Source organism: Artemia franciscana, chromosome 3 (genome assembly GCF_032884065.1).
Source record: "Artemia franciscana chromosome 3, ASM3288406v1, whole genome shotgun sequence".
NCBI lineage: Eukaryota > Metazoa > Arthropoda > Branchiopoda > Anostraca > Artemiidae > Artemia > Artemia franciscana.
Genome location: NC_088865.1, coordinates 44,140,112 through 44,162,346, shown reverse-complemented (window position 1 = coordinate 44,162,346; position 22,235 = coordinate 44,140,112). Strand labels below are relative to the sequence as shown.

The 22,235-nt window shown below is 34.7% G+C and overlaps 1 protein-coding gene across 2 annotated transcripts in view; it reads left to right on the top strand.

The window, feature by feature from the left end:
- The window catches only part of LOC136025303 (calcitonin gene-related peptide type 1 receptor-like), a 264,444-nt gene that overhangs the window by 85,639 nt on the left and 156,570 nt on the right, over nucleotides 1-22,235 (top strand). For both annotated transcript variants that reach the window (XM_065701203.1, XM_065701204.1), the window contains exon 4: nucleotides 16,252-16,358. In XM_065701203.1, coding sequence (XP_065557275.1) covers nucleotides 16,252-16,358 — 107 coding nt within the window. The remainder of the gene's footprint in view (nucleotides 1-16,251; nucleotides 16,359-22,235) is intronic.

The following is a 22,235-nucleotide window of genomic DNA, read 5'->3' as shown; positions in this document are numbered from 1 at the left end:
GCTGATAAGCTGATCAAAGTATATGTCTTCCATTTTTTGGTTAAAAAATTTCTTCATGAGATATACCAGTTGGAAAGTTGAAGGGGTTGACAACTTCAGTAGTAAGGCACACACTGAAACCAAAAATAGTTCGATACAGAAATGGTATCAGATGTGCCTCTTAAACTTAAAAGTTCGCTCATTGCTACAGAAGTTAGAGTTTATACTTTGCTCCTTTCTAAGTGATGACGTTAGAAACTTGGCCTATGGCAAAAAATTCCACTATTGAACTAAGACAGATAGATTGTTTTTTGACGGCAGTCAGTAACTCTTGATGAGCTGATCAAAGTATATGTCATCCATTTTTTGGTAGAAAAATTACTTCAGTAATGAGGTACATACTGAAACCAAAAATAGGGCGAAACCGCTTGTGAGACATATAGGGGAATTTTAAAGCAACAGTGGGTTGTTAGCTCATAATAATCTTCGGCAATGAGGGGCTCTCAACTTTCGCGAGTTGGTGTACCTATTATATGTTTCCGGTCTGTTTGATGGTAAGACCAATTTGATTCCAGTGGTAACACATGTAGAGGACTTGTAAGTAATAATCGGCTGATAGTCTTTCATTTTATGATGTTAGGCTAATTCAGCGATGAGGGGCTTGCAACTTTTGCAAGTTGGTGCACCTAGTATTTATTTTAAGATCCTTACAGATTAACAACTTCCACGTTTAATCGAAGCGAGTTTGGACAAAACCAAAGTTTTGCTTTCGCAACACTTTACTCGGCGAAGGTGAACAAAGGTTGCCGGAATACATCACGTTGCATGGGCAACATAGATCTAGTTTTGGTCTGTTTTTTGCTCCAGCATTTCATTCAGACTAATTTCTTGTCGGTTTCTGTTTGAATAACCATATGCCATTTTCATCTATTTAGGTTTCAATATAGCTCTTTATTTTTTTTTGGAAAAAATATTTTCAAAAGTGTTTTCTGCAATTGTATATACTTATATATACAAAGTCCAAATTACACTTGGATTTTCTTAAACTGGCTTCTCACAGTTTCCAAGAACTTTCCTAGACTAAAATTTGCTATCTATAAAAGTAAATATTCAGTTGTTGGCTTTTAAGATTCGTATTCATTTCTTTTAAATTACTATGCTATTGTTTAGCATAATAGAATATTTCCTTAAATAGAATGAATATCTTATTCTACATAGTATTACAAATAAATTTGCAAGCATAAAATAGGATCACATTTCAATATCATGTATCATGCGACATGTGGCATCTTTGTCTGGAATAGAGGGTTTTTAGAGTGCTGGTAGGCATATACTCGAACCATATTATAGTCTCACTTGTCAATAAAAACCAAAGAGAAATCCAAATGCATAGTTGATCTTAAAGCTACGCATATGCTATAGAGGTGGGAAGTTGAAATAATTTTTTTGCGAATATCTACACCAATCTGCTCTCAAGTAATTTTCACTAGTACTGAGTGATTTTTACATTTTGAAAGATTAAAAATACAGATTGGAAAGCTGTAGTTCCAAGCTTAGAACTTTCTAATTCAAAGTAGATCTGCCCGAAATCGTCCCTGTGGATGGTGAGTATCAGAAATAGCGTTTTGTAATTACATGTAGCCAGACTTTATTTTTGGATATATTTTTGGCACTGCAGTCATGCATAATTAAGTTGTATTCACAAGTGTGAATATGGTGCGACTTGGATATAAATCAACCAAGCTAAGTCTAAAACTAAACGTTCCAGACGTACTATATATACCCACACCTTTATGAACTTATCCATTTAAACACAATTATTCAACAACTTTGCTAAATGCCAGAGGTCGTGTAATTAAAGAGAAATTACCCACATATGTAATTAAGTACAAAGCCAAATCAGAAAGGATGAATGGGCTTTAAAAGGTTTAAGAGACCAAAAAATTATACATCTAGAGTCTGTTGCATATGCAAGATTTTTGCAAAATACACATTAATACCATTAAAAAAAAAAAAAAATTGTAAGCAAATTGTAAAACAGTAGCTTGTGTGGAGTCCTAAAAAGTGATTTTTGATAGAAAGGAAGTATGCTGCAGTCACCCCCTTTAGAGCTGAGAAAGAGTAGATGTGTATATTTTTACTTATATTAATTGAGATCTGCTAACTGCTAAAAATGAAGGTCCAGAAAAAAACAAAAAAAAACTTTTTTCTTTCATAGATTGAAAATTACAACTGGGAAGTCCTCAAGCAAGGTTCATATCGTAAAAAATAAATTTTAGGGCCCAGACACACAGGGTGCCAGACAAGGGCATTTATGTTATGTTTGAAGCTTTCTTGGACGTTCACTGGAAAAAGGGGGCCTCAAATTTCATTGAAAGGGATTAGGCTGCTAGGGGCCTGACAATAGGACTGAAAAGTAGTTTTGATATGATCGATTTGAAGCTTACGCTGTTAAATCCCTGAACGAAACAGATCCTAACATGCACAAATTTACAGGTTTGGGTTGAGAGCCCCTCCCCGCCCCCCGAATAAAGGGACACGAATTTTCCTTAGCCGATTAGCTTGAAACTTGTGTCTTTATGCTCCTGGGCTAAGAGAACTCAGATGTAAAAAAAAACTAAAAGACTGCCAGTTTACTCGAAACGGATTACGTAAATAAGGGAACAAAAAAAACAAATTCTGAATACCTTGAACATTTGAAGGAATTTCTTAGCACAAGAGAACCTTAACGCAAGTAAAATGGGATTCTTTATGCTCCCCCCCCCCCCCCAAAAAAAAAATAAAATCTGAAAACTATTTCCCCCTATGGCTGTAAACCTTACATCTATAGTTCCGTAAGCGAAGGGGGTCCCATGGCAAAATAATAAAATAATCATATATTGCTTTGCCCCGAAAAGGTGCCCAAAAAAGAGCAATTTTTTTCTGAAATGGCTTGAAAGATATATCTAAAAGCCTCTGGGCCAAGAATATTCTAATCCAGAAAAAAATATCTGGGTAAGGAAACTGGACAGCCAAAAATGAAACGAGAAACGGGTCAAAAAACTTTATTTAGTTACCTGCTTGTAACATTCAGGGATGGTTTTCTTGGGCTGCGGGGATATCAAAATGTTTTTGGTGGAGGTGGAATGTTTTAGAGCGTTTGAATTTTCGAATTTTTCGAATTTCGAATTATTCGAATTTTTTTGTTATTGGTTTGAAGCTTTCATCTATTAGCCTTTAAGGATAAAGCTCCTGATAATAGACCAAAACTCTTTTTCAGAATTTGCACAGAACCTTTATCTTGAAATTTTTATCCTAGGTGAAATCAAACAAGAAAAAAACAATAGTTAAAACAAAAATATGTAGTTCACCCGGAGCATGCGAGTTTAAAATGGTGAATTTTCTTTATCAGCTCATACTTTTTAGGAGAAATTCTATTGGTGGGAATCTTCTTGTTAATTTGCTTCGAGAAAAAGCCCCCTCCTGGCTGAAGGGCCACGGAACGAAGATCCTCACCACCGGTCTGAACCTTAAGGGTCTTGTGCCGTCAAGCTTACTTACTGTGTGTGTCTATTTGACGTGGTAATTAAGAAATAAATGCTAACTATTAACTTCAAATTCCGGCTTTGCCTTTAAGGTTTTTGTAAATTTTTATATAACAGTTTTATAACAGTTTTCGAAAAGGCGTGGAAAGACATGAATTATTTAAAGAAGTGTAGATCTTCACCTCTCATAATTCTATTGAATTTTCAGTTCAGTAGATTAAATCGAAAATTCCATAAATTTATTTTTTAAGTTATCAAGGGAGGCGGATAGAGGGATGAATACTTAGTCTTAACGCCCCCGAGAATTTCCATCATGGCTTCTAGGAGAGATTATACCTATCAGCGGCAAAAAAGTTTTTGGAAGGAGTTCTTCCTCCTATTGGCAGGAAATTCCCTCGTTAAAAAGAGGAAGATGTCTCTCTTCTTATCTTTCTAGAAAAGAAGAAAAAAAAACTATTTTTATAGCTATACCTAGTTCACACAAGGATACATTCAGGATGGGGCTAAGCTGGCCACAGTTACTATAAAAATAAAAAATGAATGAAATAAGTACCAAAAGATAAATGTTTCTAAAAGTTTGGATAAAAATGGGGTCTTTGCAGTCCTGGCGAGATTTCTAGCTCATCAACCCCAGCCCTCTTTCACAGTGAAACTAACCTAGCATCTCTGGATCAAAATACAACGTACTTTCTAGGCTAACTACTTCATATATTTTTTAGCTCAACATTGTATATGTTGCCCCAAACTATCTTCTGTTGTTGATTCTTTTCATTGTGCTGGGACAGCACAACTGCTTTCACAGCTATTGTTTTAGGGATCTGTTCTATTGGATCAAAGATCTGAATCCCCAAAGCCATGAGAAATATAAACCCAAAAATATTATTCTGGAAAATTCCATCCCAAGTATCAATTTATTGGGTTGTTTTCTGAAATTCTTGATTTGAAGACTCATGTATTTTAGTAAAGTATTGCCAAGAAAAGTAAGCAAGATGACATGTATTTTCTAATGTATGAAATTATATAGTTTACTAATAAATAACTTGAAATGTGTCAGGACGCATCCAATTTTTTTTCCAACGTGGATACACAGATCTTCATCTCCTAATAAATGGATCCAACATCAGTTTTCAAAGAGTAAGATTCCTTCTGTGACTTTTTTTCTTTGAAGTTTTGATTTTACGAGTTACCTAATTTTTCTCTAATCAAAACAATCCATTGATGATTTCTTTTTATGTTTTTCAAAGAAAAAAAAAGTCTGCTTTCCAATGATTTCTTGTTTTTTAGTGATTCCATCTCTGTCCTACTTGCAAATGTAGAGGGTGTATTAATACTCAGTTTTGTAAGTTTTAAACAAGAAAATCTTATACTGAACTGATGGATTTTTTGGAAGTAAAACGATTTGACTTGAGCAAACGTGGCGAAACAGAAAGTATTGTACATTTTCGCAATTTCGTCGTTAACTAGGCTCACCTATTTACTCGATATTAAGGTTTCGAAGGTGTCATATTTGTATAAATATTAATTTACAAGACACTAGAAAGTGAAACGCATGTATTCTGCGTATTTTTAATATTAAGAACATGGACAGATTAATTTAAAAACGTATCTGATCGAAGTAAAGAACGAAGGTGAAAGTTAAGACGCGCAATAGCTTTGAAGTTACTTAATAAATTTTTCTCCCAAATATTGAGGGGCCACTGCCCCCTTGTCACCCCTCTCTCAAGAGAAGAAATATCAATTTCTGCAAGCCCTCCCCTTCTACAATTTTTTTCCATATATATCTGAAGAATCAGATGTAGATGGCCGTTAGGATGTTTAGGCATTGAAACGCTTTCTTTGACGCATCTACCCCCACAAATTTGCAAAATGACTCACCGACTCTCCTTCATGATAATTGTTGTGTACTTAAACATTTGTGTGCTTAATTTTATGAAAGATGAAGCAAACCAGTTTTTAATTACCGCACTATATTTCAGCGAGCTTAGTGTGTAAACTCTTTTTTTTGGGGGGGGGGAGGAGGAGGAATGACTTCTTGTTGTAGATTATACGTGCTCGATGACAATTTCTCCTTCGCAGGGGGGGGGGACACGAGAAACCATCAGAGTTTGTTTTTCTTTTTCTTTGTTGTCTATTCGAAGCAAATAAACTTCTTAGAAATCAAATAACTGGGAGAATTTGATAAAACTCCTTTTTTTTATTTATTTTTATTTTATTTGAAAGCCTAAGCAAAACTTTGGTATCTCTCATAAGTTTCTTAGATATAATACCGTAAATCCTGATTTCGAAACACAGAAGTTCTGATTTTTCATTCCTTTCTTAAGTTTATGATTTTGATATCTTATATGTTAGACTTTTAATGCCATGGAAAGTAAGCAAGAAGACTTGTGCTCTTTAACATCCAAAAATGAATTGCGAGAACGAACCGTAAACTAAGAAATAAAATCTTACACATTTAACCATTTCACGGATGTTTATTATCTGTAGTAAATATTGCACAGTCTTAGTACGGGCAAAAACAAAGACAATAGGGTATAGAGTTTGATGCTTAATCCGTACACACAGAACATATTTCAGAAGTTCTCGAATTAAATGTTGACCATTATCATGACGTAGCTGCATATAGGATATGGCAGAATGCACATTTATTGCCCTTGATATATAGTCAGATGTTCTACTCTGCAACTATGACCCCTAGGACGCATTTCCTGCAACACTCCTTAGGCATCCTCCTTGACACCGAAAGCCTGTTAAATTTCCCTCTCACTCTTGATCCTATAGTTCAATTGAAATAAAACCAAGAAAAAAAAAAATACTATTTGGAAAACAGTTTTGAAAGCATGAAAGAAGTTTTTGGAAATTTTTTGAAAATAGTTAGAATTTTAAAAATAGTTATTTTATTTTATTTTTCCAGATGAGATCTGTTTATTTTTGTGAATTAGAATCAAAGCCAATTTGAAAGTAATTTCGTAAATGAATTTACAATGTAAATTATAAAAATTGTATGGTCATTTGAGCATGTTTGATATGCTTGTATGTAAATAGTAAAAGTCATTCTAATTCTGTCCATAAACATACAAGCAAAAAAAAAAATCTCTCATAATTTCTCCTTTTATTTGATATACGATTTTCCTCAAAACCAACCTCATTAATAGTTTAATTATTTGTTGTCAATAGACACAATACCTAATATTGTCTTCTCTAATGGATTTCTATTCCAGAATGCATTCTTTTCTTATCTATTAATATTAATCAAAAGCTCTATCTATTAATCTCTATGACTATTAATCATAAAAATAGATGATCTATTTGCCACAATGTTCGTTCTGAGCTAATAACCGTCGATTTTTAGACTCAGCTATCACAAATTACAATCATTATGAATTGTAGTATATACAAACTACAGTTACTACAAGTTTGTAAGCAAATTTAAAACACATAATCTAACATTTATTCAATTCATTTGGAGCACATGTGACATAAAGCATGAAAAATAAGCCCAGAGCCCTTTTTGGGCTAAGTCTTCCCCATTCCCTTAAGGGAATCCATTGGCTGAAACCCTAAAACATAACGTTGAACTGTGCGATAGCCTATGTTCATTAGTTTTATTGGATAAGAGGTCTATAATAATTTTTTTCTGAAAATATGTCAAGCAACAAATGGTGTACTGCGTGCCAGCATGAGCTTTGTGACTGGAATTGAATAAAAAAAAAACAAGTTTTTTTAACTGAAAGTAAGGAGCGACATTAAAACTTAAAACGAACAGAAATTACTCCGTATATGAAATGGGTTGTCCCCTCCACAGTCCCTCGCTCTTTACGCTAAAGTTTTAATTGTTTTAAAAAGTAGAATTCTGGCAAAGAGTCAAACTTTAGCGTAAAGAGCGGAGTAATTTCTGTTCGTTTTAAGTTTTAATATCGCTCCTTACTTTCAGTTAAAAAAACTAGTTTTTTTTATTTAATTTCTGAACGTTTTTGAATTAATGCATGTTTGATTTTGGCTCTCCGCACATAAATTATTGAAATGAAATTAGTATGTTAATTTTTTTTGGCTAAATGGCTTTCTCTTAGTTTTGATCAGACGATTTTGAGAAATAAGGGGTGGGGAAGGAGGCCTAACTGCCCTCCAATTTTTTGGTTACTTAAAAAGGCTACTAGAACTTTTAATTTTCAACGAACGTTTTTATTAGTAAAAAACAAACGTAACTTAAGAATTAACTTACGTAACAAACTTTTATATTCTTATATTTTTATTATGTGTACGAGGGGTTTTTTATCCTCGTTAATACCTCGCTCTTTACACTAAATCGTAAGTTTTGTCCCAATTCTTTAAGAATGACCCCTGAATCAAAAAGGCCGTAGAATAAATAGTTGAAATTACTAAAAATATTTTAGCATAAAGAGGGAGGTATTTATCTCCTCCTAAATACCTCGCTCTTTATGCTAAAGTATTTTTAGAACCCCTCATATGCGGAATAATCTCTGTTCGTTTTAAATTTCAATGCTATTCCTTACTTTCATTTGAAAAAACGTTTTCATGTTTATTTTTTCATTTTTTTTTTTTTTATAGTAATGCTAGAAAATCCTGCGCCCTTTTCATTGAATTTTTCTTCCCCCATGACATATTCCTCAAAGGAAAGATCCTCCCACAAAGCCCTCTCCCATCAACCCCACCCCCCAAACCAAAAAATCCCATGAAAACGTCTGTACACTTCCCAATAACCATTACTATATGTAAACACTGGTCAAAGTTTGTAACTTGCAGCCCCTCCCCCAGGGATTGTGGGGGAGGAAGTCATTCCCAAAGACATAGTTATTATGGTTTTCGACTATGCGGAACAAAATGGCTATCTTAAAATTTTAATCTGTTGCGCCCTTTTCATTGAATTTTTTCCCCCATGGCATATTTCTCCAAGGAAAGATCCTCCCACATAGCCCCCTCCCTCAACCCTACCCCCAAAACCAAAAAAATCCCCCTGAAAACGTCTGTACACTTCCCAATAACCATTATTATAGGTAAACACTGGTTGAAGTTTGTAACTTGCAGCCCCTCCCCCAGGGACTTTGGGGGAGTAAGTCATCCCCAAATACATAGTTATTATGATTTTCGACCATGCTGAACAAAATGGCTATCTCAAAATTTCGATCCGTTGACTTTGGGAAAAAAATGAGCGTGGGAGGGGGCCTAGATGCCCTCCAATTTTTTTGGCCACTTAAAAAGGGCACTAGAACTTTTCATTTCCGTTAGAATGAGCCCTCTTGCAACATTCTAGGACCACTTGGTCGATACGATTACCCCTGGGAAAAAAAAACAAAAAAAAAAAACAAATAAACAGGCACCCGTGATTTGTCTTCTGGCAAAAAATGCAAAATCCCGCATTTTTGTAGATAAGAGCTTGAAACTTCTACAGTAGGGTTCTCTGATCTGCTGAATCTGCTGGTGTCATTTTCCCTAAGATCCTATGACTTTTAGGGGGTGTTTACCCGTATTTTCCTAAATAAGGCAAATTTTCTCAGGCTCGTAACTTTTGATGGCTAAGACTAAACTTGATGAAACTTATATATTTAAAATCAGCATTAAAATGCGATTCTTTTGATGTAGCTATTGATATCAAAATTCATTTTTTTAGAGTTTTGGTTACTATTGAGCCGGATCGCTCCTTACTACAGTTCGTTACCACGAACTGTTTGATACTGTATAATTAATCCACCATTAGCTATTAAAATTTATTTTCGGCAATATCCATTGCCTTTTAAGGCAAACATTGGTGTTTTAGGGGCCAAAATTCTAGAATCTGTTAATTTCAGGTGGCCTTACTACTCCAAATTAATTTCCAGTGGTCTTGCTATCTTCTTGCTACTTAAAATGGGCACTTCGTTTTTAATGGTGAATAAATTAAGAAAAAAGCAAGTTTTTTTAAACTGAAAATAAGGAGGGACATTGAAACTTAAAACGAACAGAAATTATCAAACAGTTCGTGGTAACGAAGTGTATTAAGGAGCGACCCGGCTCCATAGTAAACGAAACTCTAAAAAACGAAATTTTGATACTAATAGATACATCAAAAGAATCGGATTTTTATGCTAATTTTAAATATATAAGTTTCATCAAATTTAGTCTTACTCATGAAAAGCTACGAGCCTGAGAAAATTTCCCTTGTTTTGAAAAATAGGGGGAACACCCCCTTAAAAGTCATATGATCAACGAAAATCACAACATCTAATTCAGCATATCAGAGAACCCTACTTTAGCAGTTTCAAGCTCGTATCTACAAAAATGTGGAACTGAGTATTTTTTTTGCCAGAAGACCGATCACGGCTGCGTGTTTATTTGTTTGTTTGTTTGTTTTTTTTTCCCATGGGTGATCGTATCAACCAAGTGGTCCTAGAATTTTGCAATAGGGCTCATTCTAATGGAAATTAAAGGTTCTAGTGCCCTTTTTAGTTACCGAAAAATTGGAGGGCACCTAGGCCCCCTCCCACGCTGATTTTTTCCCAAAGTCTACCGATAAAAATTTTGAGATGGCTTTTTTGTTCAGAATATTCGAAAAACATAATAACTATGTCTTTGGGGTGACTCATTCCCCAACAGTCCCCAGGGGAGGGGCTGCAAGTTATAAACTTTGAGACGTGTTTACATACATTAATGGTTATTGGGAAGTGTACAGACCTTTCAGAGGAATTTTTTGGTTGGGGGGGGGGGTAGAGGGGAGGGGGCTACGTGGAAGGATCTTTTCTTGGAGGAGTTTGTCATGGGAGAAGAGAAATTCCATGAAAGGGGCGCAGGATTTTCCAGAATTATTTTTAAAAAACAATGGAAAAGTTTTTTTTTTCAAATAAAGAGGAAGGACTAGCATTAAAACTTATGAAGAACAGAGATTATTTCGCATATGGGGGGTTCATCTCCTCCTAAATACCTCGCTCTTTACGTTAAAGTATTCTTAGCAATTTCAACCATTTATTCTACAGCCTTTGTGATTCAGGGATCATTTTTAAGGAAATGGGGCAAAATTAGAGCTTCCGTGTAAAGAGTGGGGTATTAAAAAGGGGGCAAACCCCCCTTTATACAAAATAAAAATATGGATGGTAGATAGAATGAATGATACAAATTTCCTGAGTATCAAAAGGATAGCAAGGTTTGTCAGGATTGCAGCGGTGCATCGGGAGCGTTTTCTTTGAATAGTTTTAATTTAATGTAGTGAATTTGTTGTTTGTGTATTATGTAATTTTCCTATGGCCCACGGGCTTTTTTTTTCTGGAATAATTTATTATTAATTATTATTATAAGACACAATATGAATTATTATTATAAGTCACAAAGACAGCGAGTCTTAATAATTTGAGGCCTAGATCTGGAGAATTTCCTAAGCAAATCCTTTCTTCTCTCCACGTTCCCGGAATAGAATTGCACTAAATTTCCTCCGTTGAATCCTAGTTGAGAGTCAACTTTTTCCCATCAAGATTGGAAGTGTTCTCTCTTTCCCGTTATATGATATAAAACACAAGAATTTCTTTTTCTCTTCTTTTTTTTCTCTCTCTTTCAATCGGGAAAGCGGAAGATTTATGGGACGACCAATTAAGCGTGGGGGTCCTTGGCAATATTTTTAGAATAGGTTGTTAAGAGTGAAAATACTATTAATAAAGGGGAAAAGTCCGTTAATCCTTAGTAAGAAGAAACGTTTTTATGATTAACTTATTTTGTCGTTAGTTTAGATATTTTCGCGCTGTATTCTGTTTCTGTGCGTGCTTGTAATTTGTACTGTTGTTTAATGTTCTTGCTTGTGTGTTATTTATTTATATTGTTGTGTGTATATGGCCCTTAGGCTTTTGAAATACACTTATCTATCTATCATAAGTAAATTTGTAAGTTACGTATATTTTTTACTAATAAAAACGTTCGTTAAAAATTAAAAATTCTAGTTGTCTTTTTAAGTAACCGAAAAATTGGAGGGCTACTAGGCCTCCTCCCCACCCTTTTCTCAAAGTCGTCTGATCAAAACTAAGAAAAAGCCATTTAGCAAAAAAAAATTAATACACAAATTTCATTTTGATTATTCATTTGCGGAGAGCCAGAATCAAACATGCATTAATTCAAAAACATTCAGAAATTAAATTAAAAAAAAAAATGTAACTGCAAGAAAGGAGCGACATTAAAACTTAAAACGAACAGAAATTACTCCGTGTATGAAAAAGGCTGTTCCTCCCTAAACACCCCGCTCTTTACGGTAAAGTTATTTACTGTTTTATAAAGTAGAATTGAGAGAAAGAGTCAAACTTTTAGTGTAAAGAGCGGGGCTTTGAGGAGGGAACAGCCCCTTTCGTGCACGGAGTAATTTCTGTTCGTTTTATGTTTTAATGTCGCTCCTTAATTGCAGTTAAAAAAACTTGTTTTTTTTTTATTTAATTACGTATATATAAGGGGCTGTCCCCTCATCAACGCACCGTTCTTTGCGCTAAAGTTCTTAATTGTTTTAAAAAGTGGAGTTGTGAGAAAGAGTCAAACCTTAGCTTAAAGAGCAGGGCTTTCAGGAGAGGACAACCCCTTTCATATACTCGCAGTATATGAATAATTAAAACGAAATTTACATTTTAATTTTACCATTTTTGGGCTAAAGGGCTTTCTGAAAGTTTTGATCGGTAGATTTTGAAAAAAGTGGCTGGGAACGGGCCTAGTTGCCCTAATATATTTTTGTTACTTAAAAAGGCCACTAGAACTCTTAATTTTATTTACAACCGTTTTTATTAGTAGTAAATATACATAACTTAAAAATTAACTTACGAAACGAACTTCTATATTCGTATATTTTTATTACGTATATAAGGGGGTTTGCCCCCTCGTCAATACCTCTCTCTTTACGCTAAAGATCAAATTTTGTTCCAATTCTTTAAGAATGACCTCTGAATGACAAAGGCCGTTTAATTAGAATAAATAGCTTTTTGAAATTACTAAAAATACTTTAGCGTAAAGAGCGAGGTATTAAGGAGGGGACGAATTCCATCATATGCTTTATAATTTTTGTTCACTTTAAATTTTAATTTGGCTCCTTACTTTTAGTTGAAAAAACTTTTTTTTTTATTTAACTCTGAACGTTTTGAATTAATGCAGGTTTTGACTTTGGCTCACTGAAAATGAATAATTAAAGTGAAATTAGCATATTTATTTTACTTCTTTTTTGGCAAAATGGCTTTCTCAAAGTTTTAATCGGATGATTTTGAGAAAAAAGGGCAAGGGAAGGGGCCTAATTGTCCAGCAATTTTTTGGGTTACTTGTAAAGGCCATTAGAACTTTTAATTTTATTTACGAACGTTCTGTATTAGTAGTAAATATATGTAACTTACAAATTATCTTATGTAAAGAACTTATAAATCCGTATATTTTTATTAAGTATATGAGGTGGTTTGCCCCCTCGTCAATAACTCACTCCTTACACTTAAGTTGAAATTTTTTTCCAATTCTTTAAGAAGGATCCCTGAATCACAAATGCCGTTTTAGAATAAATAATTCTTATGAAATTACTAAATATACTTTAGCGTAAAGAGCGTGGTATTCAGAAGGGGATGAACCCTCTAACATACGTAATAATTTCTATTCGTTTTAAGTTTTAATGTTGGTCTTAACTTTCAGTTGAAAGATTTGTTTTTTTATTTAATTTCTCATTGGTTTTTTATATAACGCTGGAAAATGGAGCACCCTCTTCATGGAAATACTCTTCCCTCATGATAAATTCCTCCATGGAAAAATTCCCTGGCATAACCCCCTCTCCCCTCTTCCACCACAAAAATCCCCTCCGAAAACGTCAGTATTTCTCCCGATAACCAATACTATATGCAAACCGTGGGCAAACATCATAACTTACAGCCCTTTCCCTGGGGACTCCAGGGAATTAAGTTGTCCGGAAAGACATAGTTATCAGATTTTTCGACTATGCTGAACAAAATTACCATCTCGAAATTTTGATCCGGTGACTTTGGCAAAAAATGAGCATGGGAGGGGACCTAATTACCTCCAATTGTTTGGTCACTTAAAAAAGGCACTAGCACTTTTAATTTCCGTTAAAATGAGCCCCCTTGCGATATTTTAGGACACCGGGTCGATACAGTCACCCCGGGAAAAAAAAAACAAAAAACGAATTAATACGCATCCGTGATCTTTCTTTTGGCAAAAATAAAAAATTCCATATTTTTACGGATAGGAGCTTGAAACCTCTACAGTAGAATTCTCTGATACGCTGAATCTGATGGTGTGGTTTTCATTAAGATTCTTTGAGTTTTAGGGTTTGTATCCCCTTTTTTTTAAAATAAGGCAAATTTTCTCAGGTTTGTAACTTTTAATTGATGAAACTAAAATTAATGAAACTTATACATTTAAAATTAACGTAAAAATCCAATTTTTTTTATTTAGAAATTTGGTATTGAATTTTTTTTTTTAGAGGTTTGGTTAGTATTTAGCCGGGTCGCTCCTTACTACAGTTCGTTACTACGGAACTGTTTGATTCAGATGACCTCCCTTTTAATAGCCTAGGACTACGGAATATAGATTTGTCAAATGCATTACCATGCCTCTCTGGAAAAGAAAAAAAAACATCTTTTATTGGTAGCAGCTTTAGGGTTCACATTCATGTCAAGTTTCATTGCATTAATTTCTATCAAAATCGCACGACTTTAAGGGAGCATTCATTCCCTGTTTAGAAAATTAAACAATTTTCATATGCTATTAGCTTTAGATGATGAAATTTATGTTTTATACATATTAGAAATTTAAGATTAGCATAAACAGTAGGTAGAGTCACAACGCATATCAGAACCAACGCCTTAGCGTTGACCATAGTGAAGAGCCGTAAGCCTTCAATGTGTTGTTTATTTTCATAACGGCTTAATATAAAAGGGGTTGTTTTACATACTCTGGAGGGGGGTTATTCATCAAATGAACTATACACTGATAATAAACAAGCTATTTTGAATTGCTAATCTAATTTCTAAATTATCAAACAGTTCGTGGTAACGAACTGTAAATAAGGAGCGACCCGGCTCAATAGTAACCAAAACTCTAAAAAATTGAATTTTGATATCAATAGCTACATCAAAAGAATCGCATTTTAATGCTGATTTTAAATATATAAGTTTCATCAAGTTTAGTTATACCCATCAAAAGTTACGAGCCTGAGAAAATTTGCCCTATTTAGGAAAATTGGGGGAAACACCCCCTAAAAGTCGTAGGATCTTAACGAAAATGACACCATCAGATTCAGCGTATCAGAGAACCCTACTGTAGAAGTTTCAAGCTCCTATCTGCAAAAATGTGGAATTTTGTATTTTTTGCCAGAAGACAAATCACGGGTGCGTGTTTATTTGTTTGTTTGTTTTTTTTTCTTTTCCCCGGGGGTCATCGTATCGACCAAGTGGTCCTAGAATGTCGCAAGAGGGCTCATTCTAACGGAAATGAAAAGTTCTAGCGCCCTTTTTAAGTGACCAAAAAATTGGAGGGCATCTAGGCCCCCTCCCACGCTCATTTTTTCCCAAAATCAACGGATCAAAATTTTGAGATAGCCATTTTGTTCGGCATAGTTGAAAACCATGATAACTATGTCTTTGGGGATGACTTACTCTCCAACAATCCCTGGGGGAGGGGCTGCAAGTTACAAACTTTGACCAGTGTTTACATATAGTAATGGTTATTGGGAAGTGTACAGACGTTTTCAGGGGGATTTTATTTTGTTTGGGGGTGGGGCTGAGGAGAGGGGGCTATGTTGGAGGATCTTTCCTTGGAGAAATCTGTCATGGGGGAAGAAAAATTCAATGATAAGGGCGCAGGATTCTCTAGCATTACTATAAGAAAACAATGAAAAATAAACATGAAAATGTTTTTTCAAATGAAAGGAAGAAGCAGCATTGAAACTTAAAACGAACAGAGATTATTACGCATATGAGGGGTTCTAAAAATACTTTAGCATAAAGAGCGAGGTATTTAGGAGGAGATAAATACCTCGCTCTTTATGCTAAAGTATTTTTAGTAATTTCAACTATTTATTCTACGGCCTTTCTGATTCAGGGTCATTCTTAAAGAATTGGGACAAAACTTACGATTTAGTGTAAAGAACGAGGTATTAACGAGGGTACAAACCCCCTCATATACATAATAATAATTAAAGAATATAAAAGTTTGTTACGTAAGTTAATTCTAAAGTTACGTATATTTTTTGCTAATAAAAAAATTCGTTAAAATTAAAATTAATAGTTGCGTTTTTATGTAACGGAAAAATTGCATGGCAACTAGGCCTCCTTCCCCATCCCATATTTCTCAAAATCGTATGATCAAAACTAAGAGAAAGCCATTTAGCCAAAAAAGGAATTAATATGCAAATTTCATTTGAATAGTTTACGTGTGGAGAGTCAAAATCAAACATGCATTAATTCAAAAACGTTCAGAAATTACATAAAAAAAAACTAGTTTTTTTAACTGAAAGTAAGGAGCGACATTAAAACTTAAAACGAACAGAAATTACTCCGTATATGAAATAGATTGTTCCCTCCGCAATCCCTCGCTCTTTACGCTAAAGTTTGACCCTTTGCCACAATTCTGCTTTTTAAAACAATTAAAAGTTTTAGCGTAAAGAGCGAGGGATTGCGGACGGAACAATCTATTTCATATACGGAGTAATTTCTGTTCGTTTCAAGTTTTAATGTCGCTCCTTACTTTCAGTTAAAAAAACTAGTTTTTTTTTATGTAATTAATATAAGACCTTTCCTTTTAGAAAGTGCTAGAAGAGAGTGTTTGCCGGATGGAACGTGGTTTCGTCATCCTGAATCCAATCTTTCTTGGTCGAATTATACAACATGTCTTGACACCGAAAGTTTTGAGGTTAGTTGCTTTATATAGTTAACGGACATCGAACATTTAATAATAATTATTATATAATAATAATAATTTAAATAATAACTTAAAGTATGTTAGAGTTGATTAGATACATAATGGTGGAATTATTAAACTGGTATAAGAAGTTTGCATATTTTTGAAAAAAAAGCGGGGAAAAACTGCGATCAGCAGGGATTGTCTTATCAGAAGGTATATCTTTCCTGCATCAATTTCCTATGTAATATTTCTAGACGCTTATTTTTGCTTTATACTCAACTGCAAGCTGAAGATGGAGATACTGTTCGGTGGTAGAGACTATGCTCTTGACGATTCGATTTTTTTCGTAATTTTCAAAATCACTTAAAACATTTTTGAAAAGAAGGGACTTATTAGGGGTCTTCCATATCTTTATTCTCATTCAAGATAAAACAAGATATAGACCATTGTATTCATCACTTCCTAGTTTACATGATCATGAAAATAAGTTTGTAATATTACTCAAATTGGTCTTATAAAAGCAGCATTAACCAAAATGTGGTAACGAAATATAGTATATATATATATATATATATATATATATATATATATGTATATATATATATATATATATATATATATATATATATATATATAGCTAGTCAGTCGGCAAGTGGACTGACACCTGCCACGTGTTGCTGCGGTGCTGGGCACCCCAGCAGCACTTGGGGTGTCAGTATTTTTCTTTTTTAGCTTTTTTTCGCACTCCAGTTTTTATGGCACTTGGTATTAACCAAGTGACATATAGCAATCGCAAATTCTGTCGTTCTGTCTGTCTGTCGGTCTGTCTGTCTGTCGGTCCCGGTTTTGCTACTTTAGGCACTTCTAGGTAAGCTAGGACGATGAAATTTGGCAGGCGTATCAGGGACCGGGACCAGATTAAACTAAAAATAGTCGTTTTCTCGATTTGACCATCTGGGGAGAGTGGGGGACCCGTTAATTCGGAGAAAATAGAAAAATTGAAGTATTTTTAACTTACGAACGGTTGATCAAATCTTCAATGAAATGTGATGTTTGGAAGAATATCGTGTCTCAGAGCTGTTATTTTTAATCCCGACTGGATCTGGTGACATTGGGGGGGGGGGAGTTGGAAGGGGGAAACCTAAAATCTTGGAAAACACTTAGAGTGGAGGGATCGGGATGAAACTTGGTGGGAAAAATAAGAACAGGTCCTAGATACATGATGGAAATAACCAGAACGGATCCACTCTCTTTGAGGTGGTTGGGGGGGGGGGGTCAATTCTGAAAAATTAGAAAAAATGAGGTATTTTTAACTTACGAACGGGTGGTCGGATCTCAATGAAATTTGAAATTTAGAAGTATATCGTGTCTCAAAGCTCTTATTTTAAATCCCAACCGGATCTGGTGACATTGGGGGAGTTTGGGGTGGGGAAACCTAAAATCATGGAAAACGCTCAGATTGGAGGGATTGGGATGAAACTTGGTGGGAAAAATAAGCAGAAGTCTTAGATACGTGATTTACATAACTGGAATATATCCGCTCTATTGGGGGGGGGGTTAATTCTCAAAAATTAAAAAAATGACGTATTTTTAACTTACGAAGGAGTGATCGGACCTTCATGCTACTTCCCATTTAGAAGGACCTCGTAACTCAGACCTCTTACTTTAAATCTCAACCAGATCCAGCGTCATTGGGGGGGGTGCTTTTGGGGAGGGGGTCGGAAATCTTAGAAAGTACTTAAAGAGGAGAGATCAGGATGGAACTGGACGGGAAGAATAAAAACCTGTCTAAGATACGTGAGTGACATAACTGGACCGAATCTGCTCTCTTTGGTGGAGTTGGGGGGGGGGGGTAATTCGGGAAAGTGAGGTATTTGTAACTCACGAATGGGTGATCAGATCTTAATGAAATTTGATATTTAGAAGGATCTTGTGCTTTAAAGTTCCTATTTTAAGTTCCGACCAGATCCTGTGACATTGGGGGGAGGTGGAGGGGGAAGCCAGAATTCTTGGAAAATGTGAAAATTGGGGTATTTCACTTTACAAATAGGTAAATAATGACGAAGACCACACTGCCTTTCCATAATACAACTACAAAAGAGAGAATAATGAGGACTTTTTTCCCAAGACAGTGAACCAACAAAACCTATTTGAATATTTTGGCCCTATATCTAAGGGCCGTCTTCAGCAAAGAAAATAATAAACAATAAAACACTTACAATAAAAGTTTTCGGTTAAAAATCCATTCTTTTTTTAAAAATAAGCTTGCCATCATTACTTCTTGACGAAAAGTTCAGCCCAGACTGTGTGATACAAGCTAACATTTTACAAGCTAAAAAGGTTCATTCATTGAACTAACTGTTTTTATTAAAAATTGAAATAATTTCTTATTGCGATATTTGCCTGTTCTGCAGCTAATCTTGTAGTTCTTTTGGGATTGGGCTTGTTTTTATTCGTTCCTATTTTTGTTTTATTTTGAATTAGATTATTTTCTATAATTAGTTTTGTGTACATAGGGTTGAGTGTGTATTCACTCAAGTCTCTATTTAGGGATGTATTATTATTTAAGTTTCGTTTGATTTCGATTGCCTCACGGACAATTTTTTTGATTCCCAGGTCATTGCTAATTAGAATTGTTTCGTCAAATAGAACATAATGGTTTTCAAAAATACGGTTGCTTAAAGCTGAATCGAAAGATATGGAGTTATTTCTAGATTTTAATGCTTTTTCAATACTTTCTTTATGTTGCTGTAATCTTGCTCCTAAATTTTGGTGGGTCCGACCAATTTAATAATTTCCACAACTACATGGTATTTGATACACCCCTCTTAAGCGAGTAACTGGGGTTTTATCCTTACCAGAATTGAGATGATTCATTATACTTAAATTACTTGTGAATACAACACGTAAGTTGTTTTTCAGACAAACTTTTTTCAGTTTTGAAGTAATTTTCGCAATATGAGGTAAGTAAAACGTGCTTTCGGGACGTGCGAGTGTGAATAAACTTGATTTTACAGTTTACAGAAAACCTACGCACAATAATAGATACCTTCACTTCAAATCTAACCATCCTCCACGGGTTAAAAGAGGTGTGGTAATATCTCTTGTGGATAGAATACCCAATATCTGTTCAGAGCTCTATATTAAAAAAGAATTAAATTTTATTACAGACATACTTTTTGGCAACGGGTACCCAATTTCCTCATAAATACTGTTATTGCTCAAAGATCAAAGATGCATTCTTCTAAAACCTTAAATCCCACACCAGAAAATGATTTGAATAATACCACAAATAATGCCGAAATGATCCGATTGGTTGGTTTTTGTCGTTTGATGAGTTGGCGCATAAACCATCCGAAACTCTTTTTTTTCAGGTTTACTTTGTGGTTGTTATTTTACTTTTCGATTTTCTTTATGCCACCATTTTGCAAGATCACATGTTTGTCTTCTTTCATGTTTTTTTTTTGTCTTTTACTATGCCTCTTTAAATACCAAACAGTTCGTGGTAATGAACTGTAACTAATGAGCGATGCAGCTCAATAGTAACTGAAACTCTAAGAAGCAGAGTCTTCGTAATAACAGATCGAACTTATATCAAAAAAAATCAAAATATCTTGATGTCAAAAGAATCAAATTTTGATGTTTATTCAAAATATATAAAATTCATCAAATTTATTCATCAAATCAAACACCCTCAAAAAATCAATTAAATCATTTCATCAGATTCAGCATATCAGAAAACCTTACTGTAGAGCTTTCATGCTCCATTGTACAAAAATGTGGAAATTTGCATTTTTTGCCAGACAAAGATCGCAGATGCGCGTTTATCCGTTTTTTTTTTTTTTTTTTTTTTTTTTTTTTTTTCTCCAGGGATGATAATATCAAATCAGTGTTCATTGATAATCGGGAAAAGGCTCACTTGGTTGGAATTTCAAAAGTTCTAGTGTCCTTTTTAAGTGACCAAAAATAATGATGGGCAGCTAGCCTTCCTCCCACGCCCATGTTTTCCCAAAGTTACCCGATCAAAGTTTTGGGATAGCCATTTTTTCAGCAAAGTCGAAAAATCTAATCACTATATCTTTGAAGATGACTTAACACTCAACATTCCCCAGGAGAAGGGCTGCAAGTTCTAAACTTTACCCATTGTTTACATATAGTATTGGTTATTGGGAAGTAAACAGACGTTTTCATCGGTTTCCTGTGTTATGAAGGGTATGTCAGGGAGGTTAAGTGGGAAGATCTTTCCATAGAGGAATTTTTAATGGAGAAGAGAACATTCCATGGAGAGGGAGCTGGATTTCCCAACGATCAGAAATTCAATAATTTTTTTTTTAATGAACGTAAGGAGCAACATTAAAATTTAAAATGAACAGAAAGTATTACGCATAAGAAGGAGTTGCCCCCTCGTCAATACTTCGCTCTTTACGCAAATTTTTTTTTTAGTGATTTTAAGAGCGCTATTTATTCTAATTAAAAGTCTTTGTGATTCAGCAGTCATTCGTGATTAACAACAAATACAATTTTCCACTTTTGCACGATTCGCATGTGGTGCTGTCATTTAATGTGTTGATTAAGAATATAAATTTCTTAATCAGCTTATAAAAGGTCTCAATCGAAGCTTTTTTCAAGTAGGAAAGGGGAGGTCAACGTTCTACAGTGGTTCTGTATCAAACAGTTCGTGGTAACGAACTGTAGTAAGGAGCGGCCCGGCTCAATAGTAACCGAAACTAAAAAAAAATGGAATGTTGATACCAGTAGTTACACCAAAGGAATCACATTTTAATCCTGATTTTAATATATCAAGTTTCATCAGGTTTAATCTTACCCATCAAAAGTTACGAGCCTGAGAAAATTTGCCTTATTTAAAAAAATGGGTAGAAATACCCCCTTAAAGTCATAGAATTGTAACGAAAATCACACCATCAAATTCAGCCTACCAGAGAACCCTACTGTAGACGTTTCAAGCTCCTATCTACAAAAATATGGAACTTAGTATATTTTTTGCCATAAGACCGATCACGGTTGCGTGTTTATTTGTTTGTTTGTTTTTTTTTTCCAGGGGTGATCGTATCAAGCCAGCAGTCCTAGATTCTCGTGAAAGGGCTCATTCTAACGGAAATTAAAAGTTCTAATGGCTTTTTTAAGTGAAAAAATTGGAGGGCACCTATGTCCCCTCCCACGCACATTCCCCCCCCAAAGTCACCGGATCAATATTTTGCCAATTTAGCCATTCTAATCAACTTAGTCAAAAACCTAATAACTATGTCTTTGGGGACGACTTAATCCCTCACAGTCACTGGGGGAGGGACTGCAAGTAATAAACTTTGACCATTGTTTACATATAGTGATGGTTATTATGAAGTGTACAGAAGTTTTCAGGGGAATATTTTGCGTTTGGGTGGGGGGGGGGGGGGGTGGGCCGGGGGGAGGGGGTTTCGTGAGAGGATCCTTCTATGGAGGAATTCCTCACGAGGGAAGATAATTTCCATGAAGGGGGCGCAGGATTTTCTAGAATTATTAAAAAAAAAATGAGAAAATAAATATTTTTTCTCAACTAGAAGTAATGAGCACCATTTAAACCTAAAATGAACAGAAAAAATACGTACATAAGGGAATTCGTCTCCTCCACAATACTTTGCTCTTTTCACTAAAGTATGTTTAGCAATTTCAACTATTTATTCTACGGCCTTTGTGATTCAGGGGTCATTCTAAAGATTTTGGACAAAATTCAGGCTAGAGTGTAAAGAGCGAGGTATTGACGAGGGGGCGAACCCCCTCATAGACGTAATGAAAATACACAAATATAGAAGTTCATTACGTAAGTTAATTCGTAAGTTACGAATATTTATTACGAACAAAAAAGTTTCTAAAAAATTAAAAATTTCT